The sequence below is a fragment of the Octodon degus genome, unplaced genomic scaffold (genome assembly GCF_000260255.1).
Source record: "Octodon degus isolate 3935 unplaced genomic scaffold, OctDeg1.0 scaffold00013, whole genome shotgun sequence".
NCBI classification, from domain to species: domain Eukaryota; kingdom Metazoa; phylum Chordata; class Mammalia; order Rodentia; family Octodontidae; genus Octodon; species Octodon degus.
The window spans coordinates 22,216,543-22,233,518 of NW_004524589.1; the positions used below are offsets into that span (position 1 = coordinate 22,216,543).

At 39.2% G+C, this 16,976-nt stretch overlaps 1 protein-coding gene across 17 annotated transcripts in view; it reads right to left on the reverse strand.

Moving 5' to 3' along the window:
- The window catches only part of Lmo7 (LIM domain 7), a 147,812-nt gene that overhangs the window by 40,527 nt on the left and 90,309 nt on the right, over positions 1–16,976 (reverse strand). For 5 of the 17 annotated variants that reach the window (XM_023709616.1, XM_023709614.1, XM_023709615.1 and 2 more), the window contains exons 1-7: positions 16,376–16,457; positions 12,942–13,194; positions 12,344–12,523; positions 11,732–12,010; positions 11,260–11,460; positions 9,442–10,161; positions 8,499–8,528 (exon numbers count right to left, since the gene is read on the reverse strand). In XM_023709616.1, coding sequence (XP_023565384.1) covers positions 8,499–8,528; positions 9,442–10,161; positions 11,260–11,460; positions 11,732–12,010; positions 12,344–12,523; positions 12,942–13,156 — 1,625 coding nt within the window. In that variant the 5' untranslated portion in view covers positions 13,157–13,194; positions 16,376–16,457. Of the gene's footprint in view, positions 1–8,498; positions 8,529–9,441; positions 10,162–11,259; positions 11,461–11,731; positions 12,011–12,343; positions 12,524–12,941; positions 13,195–16,375; positions 16,575–16,976 lie in introns of those variants that run through there. The other 12 variants (XM_023709612.1, XM_023709610.1, XM_023709609.1 and 9 more) reach the window with 9 other exon arrangements.

Sequence of the window (16,976 nt, forward strand, 5' to 3'; positions counted from 1 at the left end):
CTAGACACTCTAGTGATAGTATCACAGAAAGAGCACTACAGAGATAAATGGTGTTTTTCCAAAACGCAGAAACAAGAGCCTACTACTCATGTCGGGTGTAAATTTTTTCACAAAATGGCCAGACTAATTCTATGAAAGTATAAAAAAAATAATTCAATGTTCAGTTTCAGAGAAGTCAGTGCAAAAAAAATGTTTCTTTAGATCTTTAGACAAAGAAATTATTAGGCACCACTAGAAATACCCGTCTGTATTGTGCCGTCTCCCCCAAAGGTAAGCTATTAAGGCTTGGCTGCCCTTTCTGGGCACTTACTAAATAATTTAGTGATTACCTGATATTTTCTCCTCAAGTTCAATACCATGAATAGATGTGCTGCTCTTTTTCAAAGATTCTATAAGATCTACCCCTGCCACTGCACTGGACTTGTTCTCAGAGGACATAGGTGGTTTCCACCAGCCTGTTCGAACCACCTCGTTTGCCCTCTCCTTACAGCTCCCTCAGGACCTGAGGTTCAACAGCCCCCTCTCCCCCAGTACTGGGAACTGGAGCAAAGGCCTTTACACTGAGCCACATCTTGAGCCTTTTCAGTTCTAATTTTGAGACAAGATCTTACAAAGTCACAAAACTGCCTGGGTTGTGCTGGAATTTTAAATCCTCTTGCCAAAACCTCCCAGAATTCTGGGATTACCGGATTGTACCAGAGAAGAAACAATGAGCAGTGGGCTGAAGGACACAGGCAGTGACTGCTATCTGTATACACGTAAGAGATGGGTAAACAATGGCTGAGGAGAAAAGGAGATTTAGGATGCCCTTCCCCACCTTCTGAAAGGAAGCTTTCAAGTCTGACTATTGAAGATCAGGTAGGAACAAGAGAAAGAAAGTGTTTAAAAATGAAGTGCTCCAAATGCTCTCTTTCATAGCTCCATCCTTATGTATGGAGTTCATCATAAGTGACTGTATTCTTAGTTATTTAAGTAACTTATCTTTCTTCCACACAATTCTACCATCATATTTCCTTCATAAAATACCCATCTTGGTTAGCTTAGGAATCCAATTACAACTTCCCGGAGAAGGATTCCCAAGCCTACAGCTTCAGATCTGCCCTCCATCCACTCATTTCCTGCTCAGTGAATAAACATTTCTCCTGGCTATCCCCTAGTCACCTTGACTGCAAAAGGATCGGTTGAAGTAATATCTAGAAAGGATTTTGTAGCACCAGGTATGGCTGATGCAGCTGAACTTAAGTCTTGTTTCGTTCCCAATCTACTTTTTTTCTTGTGTTTAATTGCTCTGCCCCCAATCATTCATATTTGAATCCTAAAACATATTTTTCACTTGTTTCTCCCTTTTCTTCACTTTCAATTAGTTATCCAGTCCTCTCATTCAGTGTCTTTTTCTTTCCATCTCTATCGCCAGCACCCTAGATCAGAGCACAGAAAGACCTACTGAGACTTCCAAATAAGCTGCTTCACATATCACCCAGAGAAGGTCTAGCCCGAAATACTCCCTCTAACTCAATCTACCTTCCCCAGTACACTGAGTACAAGGCCTTTGAATGGAGCTACAGCACCAGCACTTTAGAAATATATATATGTTTTTTGAAGCAGGATCTAAGTTGTTCAGATTGGATAGCCCAAGCTTGTACTGCTTGTGTTGCAGCCTCCCAGTGTGCTGGGCATGCAGGCATGCGCCACCATGCCCAGTATTTCTCAGCATCCCAGCTAGACTAAACTCAGATGGCCACATACAGTAACTTTGTACTATTCAGTGTCAACTTGGAGGCCTATAAGGGATCTCAATCAGAGCAGTCAGACACAAAATATTTTTCACCCTACAACTTGTTCATCTATCTCCTCCATCTCAGTAAAACTCAGTCTATCTTTTCACACTTTAGGTCAGAATTTTTGGAGTCACCCGATTCCTCTCTGTCTCTCATCTACACTCTTCCGCTCTACAGGTAAAGTACAACCATGTTTGACCTCTTCCACTGTTAGTTACCATCTGCTCCCAGTCATCACATCCCCCCTGGAGGATGAGCCCCCTGCTTCCATCCTTAGCACTGCACTCAAAGAGACCTTTCCAAGCCATGCCCAGATATCAGCACCCATCACCTTCTTCCATCTCACTCAGGTTCAAAGCAGGTTCTTCCAAGTCCTGCATGGCCTAGTATTACCTGGTCCCTGCCTGTCTCTCTACACTCATCTCCACCACACTGTTCCTCACTCACTCTCCAGCTGCCACCTGACTTCCATGGTACTGCTCGGACCTCTCACTCCCCCACCTGCCCAGCATGCTCCCCACCAAATACCCACCTGGCTTCCCTCTCACTTTGTCTTCTGCCTAAGTGTTACTCAGCATTTCCTTCCCTAAGCCCCCGAGACACAGCCAGTGCCTTTACCCCAGCTCACTCTCCTCCTACTCTTTCCTCCACAGCACTTACGGTCATCTGAGATGTCCTGTACCTACTACATATCATCTGCTTCACTCTGTGAAAGACTATAAAGCAAGACTGTGTCTGATTTGTTTCCTGGCCCCAAACAAAGGCCAGCTCAAAGTTAGTGCTTCTTATGAATTAATGTTCTATCTAGATAATATTCTACCACTTGGATAAAGTCTTCCTTGTTCTTCCCTATTGAAAGTGGCCTGTCCCCTTTCTCAACTGCTCTATTGCTTCAGCTATATTTCTTTGCTGTTACTTAACACCAGGCTTCATGTTCTGTGGGGCGTGCACATGCGTGCTTAGTTTATCCCCCTCACAAGCCATGTATTCCTTGGAGGAAAAACACACAAACGCAGCACACAGCATGCAGAATACTCATTTAATATCTGTGCCAAGAATGAAGTTAACTTGCAGCATTATTTAATCAAACAAAATACACTAAATTTGAAGTGTTTCTAATTCTTTCTATGAGGGAGCATTAATGCTCCCACAAGTTTTATAAAATTATGAACATCCAGGATAAGGAATAAGCATAGAATATGAGTATACGTATGAAAATATGAGTCTACTAATATGATATGTGTTGAGTATATATGTATAAATTCTTTGTGCAATTTTGAGAATATAAATGCCCTGGGGTCATAACTACAAAGAATGCAGGTATTTGAGTTAATGCAACAACAGACTCACTAAAAAGAGAGAAAAAATGTTCAAGACCAAGGTGTGAGGGGAATCTGGACAGCCAGCATAGAACCAGTGGCAATACTAATTCACACTTTAATAAAGGTGTTCAGTGGAAGGCTGGGCCGTAGCAGCCAACCCAGAACCTCTCTTACTGCTCTTCCATTCCTGTGCAGTGAGGCATCAGCGCACATCTTCGCATAGCATGCTTCTCAGGTACATCTGTCTGGTGTACAATACTTATTAAAGCAAAAATGACTGTGTGGATTCTCCTGAGAGCTAACTTCTCAACCTGCTTCAAATTCAAGACAGAGCTGCACTCGCCGGAGCACGCCTCTCATCTCAACACTCTGGAAGGCAGAAACAGAGAGCTCATAAAGTTAAGCTCAGCCTAGGCAACTTAGCAAGAAAATGCCTAAAACTTTTCTAAAAATGGAAAGGGCCAAGTGAGATAGCTCAGTGCCAATATCCTGGATTCAATCCTCAGTAATGAGGAAAAAAAATGCGTCACCCCAGACTACTGTTAGAAAATCTAGAATTTCTAGAGTCTTGAGGTCAGATGACAAAAAGTAATTTCCTCCTTCATCAGCATGAAGGCCATAGTATTAAATCTAGGAGGGCTCACGCGCACCACCAGCACTGCCGAAGTGTCTCTGCAGATTATCTCGTGAATCAAATACCTAAGCCAGTTCTACCACTCACAAGTCAACATCCTTGGGAAAGTTTCAATCTCTGTTGCTCTTTCCTCATGTCTCTGAAATGCAGATAACACCTACCTGTCTACCCAACAAATTGAAGTAAGCACCCGAGATAGCATCAGTAAAATTGTTTGGGAAAACTATGACAGACTACATACATCTGATGTGTTGTGTAAAGTAAAGTGCTACTCACTGGTAAGTCACATCATAATTCTCCTGAAATTCATCTACCTGTTAAGAGTTGCATTTCCTTATTTGGAGAGAATCCAGTTTATAACTATATTTGGATTTTTTTCCAAAATTATAGGTGTAACACTTTGCCTTTAAGTTGAACAGAATTATTTTACCACTTTTGGAAAGATAGAAAGAAGAATAAACTTAATAAAAAAAGATAGCAATCATAAATTCAGATCAGTTGCCTGTAATACTCCTGGCTTTTAGTTTTCTTCTCCCTTTCTCTACTTTTTAATATTTTTGGCTACTATTCAGTCAGATTATCTTATAATCCAATTTCAGACTTATAAATGATTATCTAAAAAAGAGAGAAAAAAACAAATAAGGCAAATTTTCCTCACTATGAAACCACCTGATAGCCTTCCACAGCAAATATAAAGTGAGGGGTCTCTAGCCTAGAGAAGCAGACATCAATGTACTTCTTAATATACCTCTATGTGATTCTCATTAGATATTCTAAAATTCTGTGAAGAGTAATCAATGCTACAACCTATTTGAGAGGCTTTATAATTACCATGAACATAAAACAGCATAATGAGGATTTTTCATTTACAGATTTATCATCTAAAAGCAAAATTTCTCAGTAGCAACACTGGTGACATTTGAGCCAGAAGTGTCTGTTTACTGTGGGACATTTAGCAGGATCCATGGGTACAAGGCACTAACTGTCAGTAGCACACATGCACCTGGTGTCCCAGGTAGCACCAAGTGTTTCCTGGCATGAAAAAAAAAAATCTACATGAGGTGAAACACATCAACTTCACTTGTTCTTTCTTTTTGCTGTATCTTGACTTGATAATGCTACAGATTCTTTTGCCAAAATCTGTAAGTGAAGCTTAAGTGGTCATGGTTATATTTGATTATAACTTCGCCTTCAATCAGTGTTTGTTTCCTGTTGACAATGTACAGACTGAATTACTTAATCACATTACAAGACTATTTCTGCATATCCTTACAACACATTTTATTTGTCATTACAGCTTATACAAGAAGACAACATGACCAATTTTCAAATTTCATAGAACCACATGGACAAAAATTCACGAAGCACAAAAGCACACTAGAGTTATAACAGCCACACACAAAGCAACTTACTACAAGTAAACAGACAGGTGTTATATGACAAAGAAGCAGCAAGCCATCAGGCTGATTATGTGGCTCAATAGTAGAACACATGCTTAGCATGCACAATGCCGTGGGTTCAGTCCCCCATGTAGACACACAGAAGTCAGGATTTAATAGGTTAAAAATTCAAAAGGTAATTACACATTTCTCTTAAAAGTGTTCCTTACCAAAAAGAAAACATTCATAGTACAGATTATTTTTCAACTACAGTATATTCAGCAATAATGCTTTTCCAAGGAAGTATACCAAACTTGACTACATACATTATGTTCAGAGAAGGATCCCCAAATATAAATATGAAATGGGTTGTGAACCCTATTTGTAATTTGATTTGAATTTGTGTTTTGTTTTCATTGCATATTGGGTTAAGGAAAGCACTGGTAACTGATAGGATGTGGGGGTGGGGGTCAATTGGTCTAAAAAACACTAGTTTTCTAAAGAAACATTACTTTCCATTATTAAATCAGTTATGCATTATTCATCAGTCTCAATTTACGGATTATCTTGCTTTATTTGTATAGTTACCTTGGCACTAAACCACATGGGGAACAACCTCTAAAACAAATGCAGTGCTATCCTATCCAAAAAACTATCTCAGAATTATCTATAGAAAGCATCTGCTGCTGCTGAAAGCTACAGTTGTGGAAAACCTTTAGCTTTTTGAGCTTTGATTAGGTCTCCCCCCTTCTCTTTTTTCCTTTCCACTCCTGACCCCCCTTCTCCTCTCTCTCCCTTCTTCTCTTTTTTTTCCTCTCTCCCCATCTCTTCTATCCTCACCGCCCCCCTCTCAGACTGAATCCAAGGACTGCACACTCATGAGCTATGCGAGATGGGATGTGGGGATAGGGATTGCTACACTGGCCAGGTTAAGCTTGAATTTGTAAGCTTCCTACCTCAGCCTCCCAGAGTTCTTGGATCACAAGTGTATATATACCTCCCCACCTGGCTGGTTCCTCTCTTCTTAGTCACCTCACATTCTCTTAACTAAGGAGGACCACACATAGTTCGTGAGATAGGTACATAAGCACATATGGCAATTAAGTACTTGTACTCTGGGCACTTGTAGCCCCCTAAGGTAAAATCACTATTCCTGAGACTTGCTTATTTTATAAAATCTTATTTAATTTACGAATGGCAACTCTTACTGAGAGTTAAAGTGCTTGAAATGGCATAAAGAAGGGGAGGGGCTGTACCAAGCCTCATGCATGTGAGGCAAGCTCTCTCTTATCACCCAGCTACATTTTGAACTCTGCAAAGACATTTTTAATGATGTTTAAACAGCTTTCCCATGATGCAACTGAATGGCAGTTGCTTCAGTGTTATGCTGCAGACTGCCTCCTTCACCTTCACAGATGAAAACATTTTACGCATATGAGCTTTTAGGCAGAAGATAATGTGCCTGAGCATAACATATGGAAAAGATGCTGTGAAACATTTCTAAAACTTTGGTTCAAAAGTACTCCCAGTAAGCTGTCCATGGTGTTACTACATTCTGACATCTAGAATGGTTCTACTACTGCACTAAATGGTAATTTCATCATCTTCCAGATTTCTGAATTACTGACAAAAACTACCACATTAGATATCCTTAGAATGAAGTACATCCTGGAAAAAATACTTAGCTACCAAGACTGAAATAGAGTAAAATTTGAAAGCCTTAAATTTTCTTCCCCTTACTCAAAAACTATTAACAAGATTCACAAAGCTTCAGAAAGTTTGGTGGAAACTATTAGGAAATAGCTTCCTGGTGATTTTGTACTAAGAACGATTTTTAATTTTTTTAATATTCTAGAAATTATTTGTATCCCCTTTTTTGTTTAGTTTTGTCAGAGATGGGTATTCCACTGCCATTTAAATATTGTAGGTGCATGAATTCATCAAAATAATTCAATATACTACAGTGGTCCATAATAGTAGTGGGTTATCCGTAGGACTGACAATGTCAGAAGTTGTTAACGAGCCCTTTACAGCTCAGCATATTAATATGGCTTTTTGTATCTGTATATACAAAATAGGATAGATATACAGCTACTTTCTCTTAATTCAGTAAGAAGAAGGATTTGTACTAATAGTGTTTGGACAGGATATCATGTCTGCATCTTGTACTATGAGTAACCACTATGAAGACAATATACAATGTATTAATTATTGTAACTGTCCTATTAATCGGTTTTGAAACTGTCTCATTGCTATTTCTCAACAAAATTAATAAAAAATATTCTAGAAATTAGAAAAACTTTCTGAAGGCTGGTTTCATCTTATCATATCTACTACAGGACAACGAAATATCAGTAGACCAAAACTAAGAATTAGTGATACAGTTCTTGCAACACTACTGTAAACTACCAAGATGTTATTTTTGCAGTTTTGGAAATCTAGTTTTGCTCTATACATACATCTATGTTATAACTTTTTATGCTAATCAGGAATCTTGAAAATATTTCCAAATTTTTTTAATATTTGCCAATTTTATTTTTGTTTACAAATTCTGCATCAAGTAACAAGCATGATTAAAGGCATCTTTACTATACAAACACAAATATGACCATCTTTTCCAAAATTGTACAGCATGTGAAGTCCATGAACTGAGGTACCAATGTACATTTTATGCAACACATCACAGCCCTTCCATTCATTGATTTTTTTCTGTATATTTTTATTCTCAATTAATTTCTGCTCTGATCTTTTTCATTTCCTTTATTAGTTTTGGGTTTGTATTATACTTACTCCTCTGTAAATTTGAGGTACACCAGTTATGATGCTATTTATGTGGGTTTCATCTATTTTTCTAATGTGGATCTTCACAGCTCTTAGTTTCCTTCTTGGAACTGTTTTCCTTTTTTGGAAGACTAAAGCCACTCACCCTCTATACTAACATAGCTCCTCTTGAGCTGAGTGTATAAATTGTGCCAAACTGCAAGCATTCTAACCTGGAGTGAATAGTAATACCTTTTTCTACTACAACATGGCTACTACAGCAGCCAAAAATTAGAAACTTAGTCTATTTAGCATTCCAATGCCAAAATAAATACAAAGTTAACCTTAACTCATTAAATTGTTTAAAAAAGCAATAGAACTGAAGTTTAAGTCCCTTAAATATAACAGGAATATTTTACATGGAACTTCATGCACTGTACACTCAAACACAGAAATACTACCATTAGGCCACAACATTAATAGACATTTCCCATTTTAAAATTTCATGCATGAGCATACAGCATCCCCATTTAGTGACATGCCAAGATAGAAATGCAATGACAAGTTACACGAAAGCCAAGAATGAAGCACAGATTTTTTTTTTAGTATGAACCACAAAACTTACCCATTCTCACCATAAATCTTTTGAAAGAGTCTGAGAAATCAGAAAATCAAAAATTTTAAAAGTTATGTTTTCCAGTTACGTTAGTTTCTAATTGTTTGTCATCTCTTATTTGAGTCAAATTGAGGATGGACCAATCTAAAAAGGTTGCCTTTTCAGCTATATCCTTATGTCCCAAGTTCTTATTCATCTTATATCTCGAGGAACTCAAATTAAGTGAAATGAAAGCTTTCTCTAAGCCAACAAATCTATAAAGAAATCTTTCCCATTGTCAGGAATTAAAAGGTTAGATTTTGGTTTTACTAATTTCATTCAGCCTAATCAGACTTGTCCATCTCAAAATTCAATAAGCTGAATATTCATTCATCAAAAAGGCCCAAAACTGCATACGCATAAAATTTAGCAGACAGTAAATAATATTCATGCATTTAAACAAAATTTACACTACACTTCTTAAATAAAAATGTTACAAGTTGGTAGTCCAAGAAACCTCAGTCAAAAACAAAAGGCAAGTTAAACGAAATTTGCAATGCCATATTTTAAGATTTATTTGTACCTCAAAAAATCACAGTCCAAAATGAGAAACACATAAAAAATAAAACTACCACCAGACTATTACAGAAATGCCTGAACATAAGAATAAATTTCTATAAATATAGTTGGAAAATATTTTTATGAGACTTCATGTTGTAGAATAGTACCACATACTTAAAACCTAAGATGTGTATGCAGACCTCAAATAGAATTAAAAGATGTGCAAATATGGAATTGCACTGTTTTATGTAATGATTAAAAGTTTCTCAAAGCAAAATAAATTTTTTGCAGGATGCTTCAACACAACAACATGACATGCAGGGTTGAGCAATGTGACTCTGCTTTTTTGCACATATAAAGTTATGCAAGGCCGTCCACTGCAAGCCAAACTCTCGCAGGAACACACTCTGACCTCTCAACCATTAGCCTCTTCTTGTGCCTGAGCCGGCTGGCCTCGCGGATGGCCTCCCACTTCTGTAAGTCAGCCTCACTGCAGGGACCAGGGGTGAAAGCAATGGGAGGCACCGTGGTGCCCAGTTTCCAAGACTGGATCTTACGCATCAACATGTCATCTTTCTTCCGCTGATAGGAAGGAACTAATATTCTGCAGCTATTACTTTTTTCTTTGGATGGACACGTTCTTTCAAGTACACAGAGAAATTTGGCTTGGAGTTCTGGAGGCAGAGTCCAGGGGTCAGGGAAAGGGACTGGCTGGTATTTATCTGGGGCCCCGGAGAGAGGCACTTCTTTTTTCTGCGCTGGAATTCGGCGGACAATCATATCATCTTTTTCTAAATCTGGCAGTACAAGTTCACCTTCTCTAGATTGCAAAATTATATCTCGCTCTACAGGATCATCTTGCTCAGAGAATCTTCTGAAGTCTTCGAAAGCTCGAAGAACACATGGATTTGCATGGAAAGCCCCAGTTTTTCTGACAAAGAAATCATCATTCTCTAAGTCAGGATCCAGAGCTGGCATGTCAAGGTCATCTTTTCCACTGCCTGGTGCATGAGAGAGATTCTTTCTGCGTGTTATGAGCCTTGGACCAGAAGTGGGATTAATTTTGATATTTGTTTCAGAAGACAAGATGTCATCAGAGTATGTTTGCAGTGCCTGAAGTAATAAGAACTGACTGAGGCAGAGAGAAGAGAAAGCAAGGGAGAATCATATTATGTTGAGAAGAAAAAGTAATTAGTAGCCAGTCACTCCATGTTATTTTAGGGTCACAGTAGGGACACTCGCAAGACAGACAACCATTAAAAGCCACCATCTGTGACTTTCCTAAGCATCATTTACAGAAACAAGACCAAAACATGGTTCCCCAGAAAGATGGGCACTACTGCAGGCAGAGGATGTGCTGGCACTTGTACCAGGTGTACCTCTCTTGCAGGCATCCTTGTGCCACGCCCCTGCACCAAACCTTCTCATTCCTTAGTCTCAGTGGCCACATTCCCTGGCTAGAGAGAAGCAATGATCTTAGAAAGCATTAACAGGCGTCTGTTACACACTTGATACCACAGATATATATACTGAGGGGGAAAAAGCTCTAAACTGTGCTTAAGCTTTATAAAAGACGCTAAGTAATGCTTTGCATTCTCCCTTCAGATTCCTTCCTCCCAATCTCTATCTAAAAGTTATTTCCAGGGCCGGCCATAGTTCAGTGGACTAATGTGCCTGTTTAAGCAGAGTGCAAAGGCTGGGGTTTAATCCCCGGCAAGCCCTGCTGGTCCCGCCCCAGGATGCACTGAGACAGTGATTGAGATGGTGTGGTGGTGCGCACCTGTAATCCCAGTGTTTGGGAGGCTGAAAACAGGGGGATCACTATGAGTTCAATCTATGCAGTGAGACCCTGTAGACCCTGTACTAAATACATAAAATTAAAAATAAATAGAAGTTATTTCCTTTCTCCACATCTCCATATGCTGCACAACTGTAAAATTTGATAATCTTTCTAAAAAGCCTTTCTAGAATGGCTTTCTAAAAGAACTACATAACCTGTCAATGAATACATGCTGTCTTGCACATTGCTGCACTAACACAGAATATCCCAGAGGCTTCTAGGCTTACATGCTCACACAATACGTTACACGTTATGCTTTTGTACCACTCTATAAAGCACATTTCCAAGGTGCAGCACAGTGAGGCTCCAGGTTAATACAGCAGCAATAGCAGGCAGATTAGGTGCCTCAGGCCAGATCCCAAGCAGGTGGGCCTGTGCAGATAGGTGCACCTGGGCTCATCTGAAGCACCACTGATGCTCCTGGCTGTATGGGTGTCCTGGGATCTGATGGCCCGTTTGGCAGCTAGTTCCAGCAAGTGTGAAGGTCTTTGGCAGTTGCTGTCTATCCTATTCTCTGCCTTCTGTATTCTATTAAAAATCGTGACGCTTCTGTCAGAGCCTGAGTCCTCATCCTCAGAATCTGAATTCCTACTGTGAAGTGACATGGAGAAAAGGAGAAGGGAAAGAGGAAGAAAAAGAATTGGAGAGGAATAAAACTACTGGAATTAATGCCAAGCTATGACTACATACAGAAGAGGGTGGTTTAAGAACCAAATTCTAAAGTTTAAACAACTTCAGTTATAGAGGATCTATAATGTTTAATGGGAAATTAGCCTTTTCCTAAGTCGAAAACGAACATAGATGCACCAAGTTAGGGTATGGAATAAACACTGGCAGAACAGAAACATGAACTGAGACACACCTGAATCCCTGAAATTCTTTATACCATGGTTTATAAGTTTCCCTTTTTATTCTTTTCCAGTTCACATCTTCTGGAGTCCAGCATTTGGGAAGAAACTGATCAAATGAATTCCCTGGGTTTGGTATGATTGGACTTAGCTTTCGCACATAAAGATCATCCTTTACAATGTTGGGTAGGCCTGTTGACTTTTCTTCTTCCTCTTCCAAATAAGAAGAGTTTGGAGATCCTCGAACTGCTGACCAGTTTTGCACAATGGTGCCCCAAGTCCTCCTCTGGTTACTGTTCAAAACATCCAACCAGGTAAGACACTGTGTGAGCTATTTGTGACACAGAACACAAAAGTCATGCATTCCGCCTCACAAAGCTTATATCTCTGTGAATGAAGCAGAAGAATGCCCATGCCCATCACCACAGCTCCTGGAACAAAGTTAAAGCATTACAGCAGCATCTTGTCTGAGTTAGCGAAGTGCACACAGCCAATTCTAATTAAATGACACTTTATTGGAAGCTGTGTTAAAAGAAAGACACATTTCAAACAGTTTGGAGTGTTATTTTCTGAATTAAATCAGCAGCAGGATAGGCATCCAGATCCAGGACAAGTACATTTCTGACCTTGTCAGTGTGTATAGCCCACTGGCTAATGTATCAGGAGAAAATATTTGCAGACAAGAGTTGGGAGAGGTGGATTTTGAGATGAAACTCTCGGGCCTCGTTTTCACTTGGAATCTACGGTTGGCTAGGTCATCCAAAATCACGTCTGGCAACTTTCGTTCATTCTCACCATCTGAATCACTTCAGAATCATACACCTCCTTATAGGAAGTTGAGCTTGAAAAGTCATACTCTACTTTGCTAATTTGATGGGAAATTAAAGGGTTTTTGTCATACCCACTAAGACCAACAAAAAACGAAAAGAAAGGAAGAAAATATGGCAGAGCTCACAATAAACACTATCAGTCATCCAGTAAGCTAAAAAGTTCCAATAACCAGAAGGCACGCATCTAAGAAAAGACCTAGCACATGTTATGCTGACATTCAAAAAGAAAACAAGTATCTTCAAGATATGTATGATTACAGCACAGGAAAGAAGCAAATATCTCATTAAATTTATTATCTCATACTTTTTAAGAGCTGATCATTTTACCCTATCTAAATATACTGTCAAATTCACAAAGCATGCAGGACTCCATAACCACATCACATCCTCATACCTTGAAAATGTCCCATCTGAGTCCGTATAGAGCGGGCTTGCCCAACTTCTTCGGTTGTTCTCATTTTTATCTGGCTTTTTCTTCCTCAAGGGTGCCGGCACATAGGAAGGCTGTCTGCTTTTATTCGGTAAAAAACGATTGAATGGTAAAGCAGACTTTGGTTCAATGGCTGAAATCCTTCGATAGGACATATCATCTTTGTTATAATCCTGCATTTTGAAAGTAAATTCCGAATCTGTGTCACTTTCACAACCTATGAAGAAGGAACAAACATCTGCTTTACTCTCCAGACTATGTTCCTCACTGAAACCCTTCAGTGTGTCTGTCTTTCCCTTGGCAACCTGGTGCTGCTACTGAGAAGTGCAGGGAATATTTTTAGAAATCTGTCATGGAGTTGCGATAAGATCCATTAGGAGGAGCTTGCTCTGCATGCTGGAGGCACTCGCAGTGCATGCCTCTGCTGCCACGTTCTAAGCAGAAAAGCCCACTCCACGGCTGAGCCTCTTCCCCAGTCTTCTCTGCCTCCACGATGCTTCATACAATTTGTTGGTGTCACACATGTAAATAAAACCTAGCAAATGAGTCGCAGACACTTAAAACCAGCCACCAGGTAACTCTAGGGAAACTTGGTAATTTAAAATAAGGGATACAGCTATCAAATTTACATGCAAGGAAAGGTAAGGACAAAGAAAGACAAGCAAAACCGCACAAGACTGCAAGAGTCTGGTAGGTCTTCTTGTGAGCCTATGAACAAGCATCCCACACCAGACACGAGGTCAGGCTGGGCGCATCTGAAGCCCAAAGCAAATCTCGAGTCTTGTGCCTATGTGACAGCACAAGAGCTTATGGTGGGAACACTAGATTTTGATTCAAAATCATTTTCTTAAAGCTCAAAAGAATATACTTCAATACACTTCAAGGTCAGATAGATATGAGTAGTAGTTACAGTACACATAAAAAAGAAAATCCATGCTTTTAAAAACATAGGAAGGAAAGAAGGGAGAAAATGACACTGCAAATTCAAACTGAGTGGTCTCATTTCTCCCCTCCTTTTCTTGCTGCCCCTTCCCAGCTGAAAGGGGAACAAGTGCTGCCTGCTCCCCGCCAGGGCTCCCCCAGAGGCCGGGTCTGCACAACACCTGACGGCTCAGGCTCTGAGCTCCACCAAGCTCCTATAGGGCCAACCAGAGTTCCTGGCAGCCCAGGCTCCTCCCTCCTTTCTGGCAGGAATCTACAGCAAGTAACAGTGAGGAGCCCACAGGAAATGGCCTCACACACCTGTGACACGGGGACAATAAGAGGGGAGTCATAACAAAACTAAACAGAGAACAGCTATGGCCAGGAGGATTAGGGGAGTCAAAAATCTTGTGCTTTTACCACCTCCTAAATAAGACTTTTCTTTTACTTCCAAAGTGATCCTAGTGAAAATGTGCATGTGAAATATTACAATCATGATGTGTTCTACATCTGAATTTTTAAAATTATAGTCCTTTTTTAGCCCAGTTCTCTGCAGTTTTTACATGCCTAAATCTCATTCTTGGTATAAATTTTCATATAAAACTAGGAAAATTTATTTTGCAATTCTTTTACACCAAAAATATTACCCTAAACTGTGGTGCTATCAACAAGGAGCTGGTGAAAAGCAGCAAAATTTTAACGAACTACTCACAGACATATTTCATAATCCCAGTATCCCTTCCTGCTCCTTCTCTCAAGGCTTTTTTTTGAGACCAGCAAGCAGAGCAACCCCAGCCTTGTGCTTCTGGTTACACACGGGAGCACCCTGCCCAAACGTCCAAGGAGAGGACCAGTGATCTGTCGCCTCTGTACAGACTGAAATCTACGACGGCCCACAAGCCTTTAATCTTTCCACTTCAATCTTTGTTGGCCAGATAAAAATTTAAACATCACATGTTATAGATTTCTCAATCTGGACAAAGTAATAGAGTGGGCTAAGAATTCTGGCCTCTGAGGTTACAACTTTAATCACTCAGACGAATTATAAACCAGACTTGGTTCCTGAAAGGCACAGTTATCACCATTCAGGCTATGAAAATGTTACACCTAAATAGCAAACAGCTAGCAAATGCAGGAGTAATTATAAAGACTAATGATCAAGTAACTAGTGACATTTTTAATACTAATATTCTAAGATTTAAAGGTTGGTTGGTTTTTTTTCCCCCCATACTGAGGATTAAAACCAGGGCCTTTGCACTGAGTATATCCTCAGATCTTTTTTTTTTTTTTCTTTTTTTTCTTTTTTTCTCTTTTTGTACCAGGGATCAAACTCGGGACCTTGTGCTTGGCAGGCAGGCACTTATTCCACTGAGCTAACTCCCCAGGTCACACAGATCTTTTTGTATTTTGAGACAGAGTCTTGCTAAATCACTATGTTGCTTAGGCCCGGCTTAAACATGGAATCCTCCCCCAGAGGGCTGAGATTATTACCAGCATGCGTCACGTACCTGGCTAAGAATTTCAGTTTTATTACCATGGTTAATTTTTGAAAAACAAAGCCATTACATATAGTTTGCTTATGTTTGAAATTTTTCATCATAAATATCTAGGGAAACAATTTAGAAACGCAAGCCACTCCCCGTGATATACAAGCCAAGTGCAATCTCTAATAATCGAGCCCAAATGCACAGAGCGTGCTTCATGTTTCATGATGATGGTAGAAGCACAAAATTATTTTAAGATTTTTTTTATTTTTGGCACCATACTAGGGAGGGCCTCGTATATGCTAGGCAGGTGCTCTAATCCCTGAGTTACACTCCCAGCATTTCAAAAATTCTAACTCTTGTTTCAATGTAGTCAATTCAGAATAGGTAGGGATTTATTCTAAAATTGCTGACACTACATGGCAGCCACAGGAGTAACAATCGTCCCTCAGTGACTGACCGTAACCTTGATATTTAAAAGAAGGCTCCTTTGTACAGCATTTGCCACGACAAATTCCTTTCAGGTTTGCTCTGTGTTGGGGGAGCTCAGGCGGACATGCTACCCAGTCTACCAAAATTTAGACGTAATTATAAAACATATTTTTGTTTCCTTCACGACTGCTTAAAATTTTGAGGAAAAAAGCAAGCAAGAAAAAAAAATTACTCAGGAATGAGAATGGCTAATTTTACAGAATCTAAGTAATACAATACAATACAAGTAGTATTCTTTTCTACATTTAGATTATCACTAATAAATCAAGTCATAGTGAACTGTCTCCTCACCATTCCTGTCTAAAAATAGAAACTGTCCTCATCATGAGAAAGAAAAAAAATTAAGAAACATCCAGTTACACTTAAATTTTTATTTTAATCTACATCTTGGTGAAATTCTTCTCTAATTTTCTTTCTTTTTTTTTTTTTTGTACTTCCTCCTGCTTTCAATTTTTTTTCTTATTATGTTAACAAACATCAATAGCCAAAAATGCAACTCACCTTCAAGTCCTCCTCTCAGTGTGCTATCGGAGCAGTAGCTGGTCAGTGACCTAGACCCCAAGGAATCTAAGCTTTCAAAGGAATCTTCCCTCTTATGGCTGCCTGGAAGGGCAGGAAATTCTCCCTGGTTGGGACACCAGATATTACTATAACCACTGCCCTGCCCACCTCTGTTCAAGCAGCCAGCGTCTTCAAGTGCCTACAGAAAACATTTTATAAAGAACAATAAGTTAGTATGCACTGCCACAAATGTGAATACCATGCTTTATTTGATAGATGAGACAATGAAATTCCCTGTTGAATATTTTTAAAAACCTGATGAAAATCAGAAAAGGTCTCCAATTATTTTCTCACCACTAATACAGTAAGATGATATTGAACATTGTTTAATAAAGTGGTATAATTTATTTAAAAAGTAAGTAATATGGAAGAGCCTAGTAAGTTAATTAAAATAATACTGCAATGCTATAATCATTGATTACTTGTAGTTCTCTAGGGAAAAAAAAACATGAAAAGAGTCAAAGAAATAAAACCATAAAGGGGATATAAATGAAGGACCAGTTTGTAGTGAAAACCAAAAATAAATAAATAAATATATATA